The 11287-nt window shown below is 46.6% G+C and overlaps 1 protein-coding gene across 1 annotated transcript; it reads left to right on the forward strand.

Annotated features, from left to right (window-relative positions):
• Positions 1-1498: 1498 nt before the first annotated feature.
• LOC144179782 (uncharacterized) lies at positions 1499-9020 on the forward strand. The gene is made up of 3 exons (XM_077708218.1): positions 1499-1505; positions 2343-2711; positions 8992-9020. Exons 1-3 carry the CDS (start codon positions 1499-1501, stop codon positions 9018-9020), a joined length of 405 nt encoding a protein of 134 aa, XP_077564344.1.
• Positions 9021-11287: the final 2267 nt, after the last annotated feature.

The raw sequence follows: 11287 nt of genomic DNA on the forward strand, positions 1-11287 counted from the left end.
GTACGCCTCTGCCTGCCTTGAAGAGAGCGTTCAGATGGAAAGAAAGTGCCATCCCGTTTTGCGCTCCGCGCTGCCGCTAACGATCCCTTGGCGTGTGGCGGCATCGGTGCTTGACTCGTGTTGGGAAGACATACACGGGAAGCGAGAGGAAAAGAAAGGGAATGAAAAAATCTCGGCCGTTTCCGCACCGGGTGCCCGGCAGTGGTTCATGAATCGAGACACGATAAAGCGCGCTCGTGACAGGTTATGTCGGGTAATGGTGGGGACCTTTACACGTTTGCGGTGCTTTCAGACACGGCACAGGAGGAAGCTGGCAGTGCGAAGATAGACTAAACCCAAAGCTAACGGAGGAGTGGGAGGAGATTTTGAAGGAGCAGATACACGTTCCAATATATTCTTGCCACCTGTACACCCTTTCCCGTTTTGAATAAATTTCAACTGCTATAGTCAGAGCTGTTATGTTTTACCTCGTTGACCTTGAGCGCTCGTTACGCTGCATCGTACATGTAATTATCGCCTGCACTAACACAATCGTTGAAGCTGTTGAAAAATTGGGCGAATATATGCCAGTTCACAAGGAACACTTGAAGAGAATGCGTAAATATGATCAATAAATGCTTTACAAGCAAAAAATATTAAAGTACACCATGCCATTGCCACTGCTAACTCACCTCTTTTTCGGCCGAGCGGCTGAAATTTTTCTTTAAAGGAGCCATTAAGACAAAATACAAGTTGGATTTACTAGAATGACTGCTCAGTCCCGATAACAATGATACCAATATCATCGCAATCTTCGAACAAATAACGGAGATATTAAAGAAAACGTCTGAAGCAGTCGCGACCCCCTAGCCAATTTCCCGCAACTTTTCTATGACGTCACGGAACCTTGCTTGTGCGATTGGCGGCCGCCTAACTGACCTGTCGCGACGACACATGACTGGACGTCTGTAATGGGGGCTCTTGTTCCATCTCACCGCATCACTTGAATGGAAACGTGCAGTTAACGCACTGAAAATTGTTTTATTGTTGGCCGGAATGACGTGATTCTTGCTCATAACACGTCACTGCGGCGCAAAATTTGAAAGTTTTTAAATACTTCTTGCTTTTTTTCGTTAAAGAAACATCTTTTGTGGCTGTAATGGAGCTGAGTGAGATACTGAATCCTAGTTCTTTCAAATTAAATGAAGTTGTACTTTCTCTTCATGGCTCCTTTAAGGTAGTCCAAGGAAGGCTGTCAACAACATTATTTCATGTTTATGCTTAATAACATCGGTATCATTTTTGTACTTGATGTTCTCACTGTGAAATATTTCTGCGCATACTGAAGAGGACATTGGTCAGGCAAGAACTTTGTACACAAAGCAAAGCAGCGTTTACGGAACTTGTATCAGCGTCGTTCTTTTCTGAAAAGCATATTTGGATGGTTACCGCTATGATAAGCTTTAACCGCAATCTGCGACTTGCTTTCAATGAAGAAATAAGTTCGGTGGCGGCAAACATGCCGAGTGAGCTTAAACAATTTCGTTAGTGTGAACTTTTAAACTAGTGGGTGGTATGCGTTTAGAGGCGTATTTCAACTTGTTGGCGCCAGTTTTTTAGAGCGACAGATCTAATAGTGGAACCCCAGAACACGCCTCGTAACGTCAATCTGACTTTGAAGCTCAACCAAGGTCCAGCCATCGTCCCTTGCGGTTGCGCAGTGAAAGCTTCTAATCACTCGTTCGTTCCAACGGGAATGGCGTGAAAAAGAAAATAGGCGTCAGATGCAATGGCAAGTGCCACCAGAAAATGATACAACTAGGTGCTGGCTGTATCCATGTTCACTGTGCGCTTGACCCCATATCGGCGACTGCGCCGAGCAGCGCTTGCGTTTTGTCTTGTGATGCAATTATGCATGCCTGTCTCGTGCGTTCTCGGCGCTAAAACAGAGCCATCGCTTGAAAAACTTCGTTTAACCACGTAGAACTCCGGGAAAAAATTATTTTCGTAGAACTTTCGTGGTTCTTTTTATGGGGAAGCACGCGATCTTGGATTACGCGATTTAATGCAAGACATTACAAGGCTAATTCACCAATTTTGCATTATCTGGTTTGCTGCCTGATTAAGACTCAATCCTCTTATGCAGAGCCACTTCTGACTTCCCGCTAGAGGGTACACGACGGCTCAAACTTATTATGGCAGTCATTATGGCCTGCCAGTCAAGCCACCGTGGTTATAGTGGTCCTACGGTAAAGGCTCCACTGATTTGAGAAACTCCTTCGGGTCATGCCAAAGTCTAGCCCGCAAGAATGGGTGTTTACTATTTCCCACCGTGGTCCAATCTTCCCATATTTTGTTTGCAGGCATCCAGGGTGTAACTATCCGACGGCTGAGCGTGCCGCGTTGGGTGCTCAATGGGACGGACACCCCCGTGGTGTTGGACTGCGAGTACATGTACAACGAGAACGACCTCAAGCTGGTGGTCAAGTGGTTCTTCAACGACGAACTCGAGCCGGTCTACCAGTGGATACCCGAGATGAAGGTGCGCGAGGCCTTCGGAGTGCTTCAGGGACGCCTGGATGACACATACTCGGTGAACTCTAGGGATGACTACTCGCAGTATAGGGCCATCTGTATACTCAGGCCCACCAAGGAGCTGAGTGGAAAGTACACCTGCGTTGTGGCATCTTTAGCTGGCCAGGACGCCCGGTACCAGAACATGACCGTCTTCGGTAAGCTGCTTTCCCATTCTGTGCTTTTTGTTGTCTGATGCTGTGTACCGGCAAACATAGCCAAACAAAATTGAATGCCATATCAAACAAGTTCACGAGGACTATGCCAAATAAAGAACGACAATGAAGCTGGCTTGTTAGTTTTGTCGTTTTTCAAGTAGCTTCGTAATTCACTACCTCACATCCCCGTCAGTACATGTTGATTTAATCCTATAATTCTTAATTGTACGGCCCCTTTTCAACGTGTAATCAGCCCCCTACCCTGGTTGGTCTTTAAGTTTTAATTTTCTCCAGTATAATTTTAGCTGGCTATCGTCATTTCGTGCTAACGCTACTCCGCCCAATCCTACTTGATACTGATTTGCCGTATGTACCTTTTCATCTAAAATCAGGTTACGACGCCTATTACCCATATGACGGTTCAGCAACAATTTAAATTTGACCACATTCATAATATGTATGGTAGGCACATTCTTTGCGGCATGATTACAGCAACTGATTCAACGACGTACTTACACAACTGAGCATGTTTTGAAAGGCAAGTTTCTTGTTGCGATCTGCGTGCTGTTGTTTTATTTTGTTCTGCTGTTGGGTATCATGGATGGTGGACGTAAGTTAGTGTAAACAGAAGTGGCACCCTACTTCCTCCTAACCCATGAGGCAATCAACGGTACTGGATAGCAGTTTACAGAGTCATAACCATTCTAAACGCCCGAACCGCTCGCACTTGTCATACATGTAACAATTATTTATCGTAAACAAAATTATAGGTACATTTGAGGCAACATCTGTGGAATTAACCGGCAGTTTCCGTGTGCATTTGGTTAGGAACGCTCCTTTGGTTATATTTTACTACAGTTTGGTTGGTTTTTACGAATTTTCGCCTGTACAAAATGGAGAATTGCTAAAAAACAATGAACCAACCTTAGTGAGCTACAGCGTTCAGGCACACAAGCTACAAGTACTAAACGGCCCGCCAACCGGGTCTAATATTTTTCTATGGAAAGGAGGTGATTTCGTGCCCTAAAATAGTTCTGAATGTTTTGTTTCCTTCCTGTCAAGAACCATAAACATCCAAGCGAAGAATGCAAATGAGTACGCGAAATGACCCTCTCAGTCCACCCAAACAGCTATCCAGGGAAAATCGATTACCCAGCCCCCGATGGTATGCTTCCTTAGGAAGAAAGCGTACCGGCCACGGTAGACCGTTTACAGGCGCTTTGTGTACCGATCGCTAATTTTGTGCTTGGGGCTAGGGTGCAGGTCACTGGGAAACGTGGCAGCTGTAGCTCTAGAAACGGGCGCTTTCATGCATGCCGAGTGCCTCATTACAAAATTGCGCTTGAGCCCTGGCTTCCCACACGTGACATTCCCCCGCCTAGCAACACTACGGGCCGCTGTTCTTCAACGCAGGGAAGCGAACGCCCGCATAAACCTCGAGAAAAAAAATAAAGGAAAAGTATATGTCCCTATAAGTGCTCGTGGCCAACCACCCCGATAAGCCTAAAGCGGCTCTCATTAATAATGTATAGGGTGGGACCTTTACGGCCGGTGATCAAGAAGCGTGGGCGCTTGAGATGCGCAATCACGGCCCATACTGGCTAGTGCGCAATCACGCCACCTGCCATTATAGGTGCTTTTATAAAGGCATCCTACTTTAATCCTCGAATTTCCTTGATATGGTACACCGCGAAAGCTTCGCGAGGCTCCGCATTCAGCCATACCGAGGCGGAATTGAAACTCCAGTATTAAAACCTAGAGCAGCATTAGAACCTCGCAAGGCTTGAAAAGCTTCTTACATTGAATATTATGTTCTTCTGCGGGAACTTCGCGTGCTAAACAAACCCATATATTGCAGTAAAGTTACCCGCTTTCTTGCTGATTACTTCAAGGCTCTGGTCGCTTACGGCTTTGGATGGTAGTAATTTTTCTCTTCTAGTGCTCAAAGGTACGGACTTTCCGTACCGTATCCATACGGACTTTCCGATCAAGCCAAATAAAAACGATGTTTAATAAAAATTGGCTGCAGTACCCAAGAGAACAAAAGAAGGGGAGAAATGCTCGTTTTGGTTGTGAAAAGAACTCTTTGTTAAAGGGACACTGAAGTGAATTTGTCAAGCTCCCGTTTTTGCTTGCACTGTGTAGACCGGCTCAAATTAGCACACTTTTCATCGTTTTTACGATTGATAAATCGGTAATTATTTTACAAAGCGCGAAAGAAGAAAAACTACCATGCGCGGTTTGCGGCGGCCGCACCAACTAAAGCTGTGACGTTAGGAGGAGCGGGCACCGTGATTGGACGATGCCCAAGGTGAGCAACCAAACAAGTTTCGGTTTCGGTTTCGGTTCTGTAAAACACAACCGGTGGCGTTGTTGGATGGGCATTCTCAATGACTCAGTAATCATCGTACCGCGCTTCTGCCATGTTGTCAGCTGTAAAAATGCATAAAGATAAGCCTCCTAGGACGGCTTGGAATCGTAGCATTCACTAGCCGAAACCTACGCAGTGCATGAACGCCCTCCGCGTACCCGTAGACGCCCAAATGTCATGCGCTTTTCCCCCATAATTGGAGCTTGCCTCCCTCATGCCTGTATCGTAAAAAGCGTGTTCGCACCAGGCCAAGGGTCTGTTCATTCTGGCCTGTGCCCACTGCCTGCAAGCAGTCGGTGCTTATGGCAACAGCACGCCAACGAGAACTCGCTAGCGCGCCATGCATGTGCCAGCCTGCGCGCGTTTTGTGAACTAGTTCGTGTAGACATGAACGTTGCGGCCCAAAAAAAGGTGAACTCAATATAGAAAACATCGGCGGAAAACAAAAAAGTTAACTTACAAAAAAAAAGCACGTACCCGCGGGGATTCGAACTCGTGACTTGCAAAACATTTGCGGTGACATACCCAGCGCCCCAGAGTACTGAGCCACGGAGCGGGACGCGAAGGCCTTGCTAATATAGGGTATATATTGTACAACCGGTTTACACTTTTATTTAGTTTTGGCATTTCAAGCAGCTTAGGTGACTATTTGTTGTACTGCGATCGTGCAGTAAGCGTCGCCCGAGTTTCCACAGTAACTCACGTCTAGCAATTGCATTCCGTAGACGGAAAAGCGTTCGCAGATGCGTAGTCGTGCTGCTTACCGCTGTGCTTGTTCGCCCAGCGCAAAAAAGTGCTTCCCGCGCCCTAGTTTTACGCTGTACGGTAAAAATATCAGTTGATTTTATTACCTTAGTACCTATATTGACTTCGCTGACTCTTCTCCCGCCTTCAAGAGGCCTTATATTTTCCTACTGGCGTACCAGTCAGCGAAGCGTCGCATGTGCGCTTGTGCAGCACTTGTGTGAAGCGAACTTGACTTGGAGCTAGATACAGTGTACAAACAAACCAAGTAAAGAAAGGCACATTCTTCCATTCACAAACGTGTCCTGGCTTCGTTTCAACTAAGCGAACGAATTGCGACCAAGCAATTTTTTTTAACCTCCTTGATTGCGACGACCTGCCGGCGGCCGGCGGACGAAACGCTGGGCCGACTGACTCTGTCGGCCGGGGAGCCGTGCAGTAGCGCAGCCGTGGCGCAGCCAATTGCCAGCTCATCCCCTCCTGACGTCACACGAAAACGCCACAGAAAATGGGCGAGCGTAAAGAGAGGAGGACAGCATTTTCGAATTAGTTTTTCTACTAAATAAAATCGCGTAAACGCGCTTAGAGTGGTCGAAACATGGCCTGGGGACTCCGGACTACAATTTGCGCTAGTAATCCCGCAATGTTTACATATCACTTCAGTGTCCCTTTAAGTTGTTGAAGGGGGTGTAGAAGGTGGCAGTGTCTATTACATCTTGGTGTCCACATCCACTGAGGTTTGAGGAATTTATGTATATATGTGATAATCCCAAGAATGTTAGAACAATATTCACTCGCATCGGTTGGTTACTCTTAAATCTGCTAAAGATAAACAGATAGGTGCCTTGTACGTTCTGCTCTCCATTTCATTTCTGCTCTTTCCTTTTATTATCATAAAATATTGCGGAGGCATGAACAGAAGTAAAAATTAGTTCATCTATAGCAATCTCATGGCATCGCCATTGTAATCCTTACCCACTTCTTACGTAAGTCGGGAGAAAGCTCGAACGAGCGGAATCACAATCTTTTTATCCAGAAGAGACAGTGATGGGTTTACGTTGCTCGTCTCAAGTCAACGATGAGCACTGTGACAGACGGTGTCACAAACATACTTTTAAAATCTTTTAAAATAGAAATTAAACGTTGGCAGTCAAGAAAACCTCGCAAAGCAAATGGGAGGCTGTGGCGGGTCATAGAAACAGATGAAGAAGTTTTTGAGTCAGAAAGAAAGTGGTGAAAAAATGCCCGCCGGGTGGGATCCGAACCCACGACCTCCAGAATACCGGTCTGGTGCGATCGCACCAGACCGGTATTCTGGAGGTCGTGGGTTCGGCATAACTGATTGTTTTCTGAAACCTCCCTGAAGCCTTTTTTTCTTTATTTCCTACGTCTTTTTTTGTCCTGTCAATTGTCCTTAAAGAGAAAATAAAAATGACCCCCAAGAAAACAAAAGTATACGGGAAGTATGTGAACTTTATACGAAACGCTACAAATTCTACCGCGCGCGGTAAGTGTTTCAAGTGCTCGGAGAAAGATCTACTAGTCATTGGTGCGAAACTCAGAAGCTAAACCCCAATGAATAGTACCTCCTGAAGGGATTTGAATAAGTTATATAAAAGAAGCGTCCGGGTCATGACAGTCATAGCAGCACAAGACTGCCAAGTCATGGGCGAGAAAATTTTAAAATACGCACGCGTAGTGTCTTGTGACACAAGCAAAGCCAAGGTCAGTGTTTCCTTCTTGTCTAACGTTTGAAACCATTCAAAAATTCTTCTGGGATTTTTCGGAACTGTATAAATGTATTACATTTCACTATTCCACGCAAATACGCCTTTCACCTGGCTTCTAACTTCCGAACGTAATTTCGAGGGTTGCCAGATCCTATCTATATGTCACAATTTGCATTTTCCCTATTTTATTACATAAGTCATGGTGCCAGCGATTAGCTGTACTTGTAACACATTCTTGGCTAACGTACATAAAAATATCATGGTCCCTTGGTGTGACCATAGTGTTCACACAAATCTTATAGGGGAGCGCGCTCGATGGCGAGAGGGACAGGGAAAATATGGCTAATGATCACTATACTCCCTATTGAGAAATTTGTGCGCAACGCGAGCTGCAGTCTTCTCGGTCACGGCGCATAGCTGCTGCGTCTCAGGAAGTGATGGCGTGATGGGCGAACGCACGGCGGCGCCCGCTACTCTGCCGTTATCTCGCAGCGTGTCGCCGCCGGCGAGCATATTGTTGGAAATCGTGTTTGAAACTCCCGCGCAAATGCCAGTGATGGTAAGCCTCTGCGTCGGCTGCGAGAACTGCTTCTCAGTAAGTGATCGCTATCTGCGCCTCGGGAAGGGACCGCGAACTGCGTCTCAGGAAGTAAAAGCGCCATCGTCGAGTGCTTGACGGCACGCGCTGATATGGCGTCATATCGCAGCGCGTCGCCACCGCCCAGCATGTCTCACTGCCTCCCCTTCAGACTCGCTATGCGTCGCCACCGACGAGAGTCTCGGAGCGCTTCGGCATAGCGACCTGTTCCTCACGCTTTGGCCATACATTCCTCTGCTTTTTTTTCTGTCTTCGGTTCTCCCTTTGTTCGCTCGGTAACGAAGGCAACGCCGCCATCAAACTACTGTAGCGGGCGCCAAAGTGCTGCGCACTAAAGGGGAAATTAGTTTACTTATCTATAAAAGTTATAAAATGACGCCACCGAACCACCGCACAAACATTTATTTATTGTTAGTTTTATTGAGCTACCTCCCGCACTAGACGTCCTCGTTCTAAAGGTCATCCCTGAATAAGGTTTTCTATTGATATATCTTATTTTTTATATTTTCTTTCTGTTAAAGTGGCAGTAGAGTTTACCTTGTAAGCAACGAAATGCATAAAGCCGGTCTATGCTTAGATGTATGGAGCTTGAAATTTACATTGATACACACTTTTTTATTCCGGCAAAACTAGAGTGCCCACAGCGCTACATCTTTGTCCAGATTTACTTATTTTGTTTGCTGTCCAGAGAGGACTTTCTACTGTAAGTATTTTGCAATTTTAACCAAAAGGGCAATTTTTGCCCTGCGACCTGTGTCACCGAACAAGTTCGACAGGCTGCTCTTCGTGTCTTGCCGACTAACCTTCCGTTCCTCTTCCTTTCCCGTTTCTTTGCAGAGCTTACCTGGGGAGCCTGCGGTGAGTGACGGTGATGCCGCATTTACGAGCTCGTATCTTCCCTCCAGCGGCAGCATCAGGAGACAAATTTGACTCGCTGTTCGCAGCCTAGCGCGGGCGCATTTCACGACTGAGCGCACCAGCGCGTCTTGCGACCATAAAGAAATTGAAGGCCCAACGCGACCTTCCTCGCTCTCTTTATCGACTAGGGCAGGAAAACTTTGCTCCGGCTGAAATTTCTGCACTTCTCTTGCCTTTAATGCGCCTATTCTTCGGCAGCGCCCTAGAGGAAGGCGGGTGCTAGAAGGAAAAGTGATACGCTGAAAACTACCTCTATACAACGAGCCTTCCAGTGAGTACTGCGTAGCAGTAGTGTATTGAAGTCCCCAAGACAGAAGGGAGCAGACGAATTGTCGTCGTTTAGCCTACTTTGCCGCTGGGCGAACCAAAGCAAAATGTATGTTCGCCTGCTGGATTCGGCACAGCTTTTTATATTTTTGCTAAGACTCCCTTATGTTCGTACCTACGAAGACTTTTTCTTTACCTCCTCCGATACTGAAAGTCCGACTTTTAATAAAAGAAATTTAACACATGAATACACATGTGCTTCATTTTTTCTCGTCGTAAAAAAAACAAGGTAGGAAGTCTTTTGAGGTGACAGCTTCATCTGTCGAGAATTTTTAACAGCGATGTCTTAACCAGAAATGCGAACCCCTGTTTCCAATAAATATTGTGTTACTCTGAACGCTACCTTTCGCCCCTTTCCTCAGAACACCTACCAGCAATTCAATTGCAAAGAAACACTGGTGAGAAACTTTAACGGCGCTTGCCAGTGATTGGATTCACACAACTGTTCGTTGAAACCCCGGAAATTTACCATGTGTCCTCAGGCCTGTATGAACGTGCCCATTATTATATTAAATGCAGAGCATTTCTTTAACTCACGATGTCACCCGGCATTGGCGTGCCTCGGCGTCCGCAACAGCCGTTCCAGGTGCGCCCTCTCCCCCACTCCTCCTCTCCCGCATCACGCTACCCTCCTCGCTCTCAACAACAGGTCCGCACCCCTCCCCCGACACTATATAAAAAAAATAATACTTACCGGCGCCTGGTTTCGATCCCACGACCCCGCGGGTGGAACGCAAGGTACATGGTGCTCTACCCACTGCGCCACAAAGCCGACACAGAATGGAAGGCTACGGACGCGCCTTATATCCTTGACTCATTCAAACTATGTCAAGAAGCTGCTGATACAACGCATTCACTACCACCAACTCCCCAAACACTAAACGTTAACGCAATACACCCATCCCCTATGCGACGCATTTACTCGAGTCCCCCTCGCGGGGAGATGGGCCCTTTTTTCGTATTTATCAAGTTCGCGTGGCTGGCCGAGCTTTTTACGTTCACTTCTGTGGATAACTAAAGAAAACCACTTTCACCTAAATGAAATGAAATGACCTAAATTAAAAAAATAAATGAAATGAAATGACCTAACTCTTTTCTCTCTTCGTTGCGGGCTGTCTTGAGAAATACGACGGTTTATTTCCTAGCAGCCCTACGTAGTCAAACTGGATACTAACCTTGAATCATGCGCGAAGAACACGACCTAATCACCGTATAATCCCTACTGTAGAATAACTATACAAGTATTATTTCTCTTTTTTATGCACATACCATGCAGCATTCTTATTTTTTTATATCTGACCGGAACTAGGACCTTATTTAAGCTTAAATTTGCCTGTTCAGTAATGCTTACATGTTGAAAGTCCGCCAAGGTTTGTATTGGTTGAATACCACTAGACTATTTACCAAGAGAAGTTTGTGGGCATTATCTTATCCTTATCCTTAATACTTGCCATTAAGGAATAGAATAATACATAATAGAATAACGCGCCGTCGTTATTCTCACTGTTCTCGCGCAGCACCGAACTGCCCTGCCGAGAGACTCTGCCCACAACGGGTTCGAGAGCGAGCCACGACTCTCGCCGCGAGTGTACGTTGTCAGTCACTTCACATGGAAGCGATACTTTTCATAGTACAGGGGTTTATTACGCGGGAAACCACGATACAAACACTACACTGTACTACGCACCTAGCCCCTGGGGCATACAGCCGTCAGCGTGTGCCCAGCCCGTAGTCGGGCAGCAGTTAGCGTCCGCCGGCGTTGGCCGGCCGCAACGCTCGCTGACGTAGGGGAAGGGGGCTCTCTGTGGCCGCTACACATTTCAAGCCGCTGGACTCGATCGGGCGGCATCGGCGCTCGTCCGCTGACCTCAGACAGCGCAAGCCGTCA

The sequence above is a fragment of the Haemaphysalis longicornis genome, unplaced genomic scaffold (genome assembly GCF_048455015.1).
Source record: "Haemaphysalis longicornis isolate Haplotype H1 unplaced genomic scaffold, Haemaphysalis longicornis Haplotype H1 scaffold_4, whole genome shotgun sequence".
In the NCBI taxonomy this organism is placed as follows: domain Eukaryota; kingdom Metazoa; phylum Arthropoda; class Arachnida; order Ixodida; family Ixodidae; genus Haemaphysalis; species Haemaphysalis longicornis.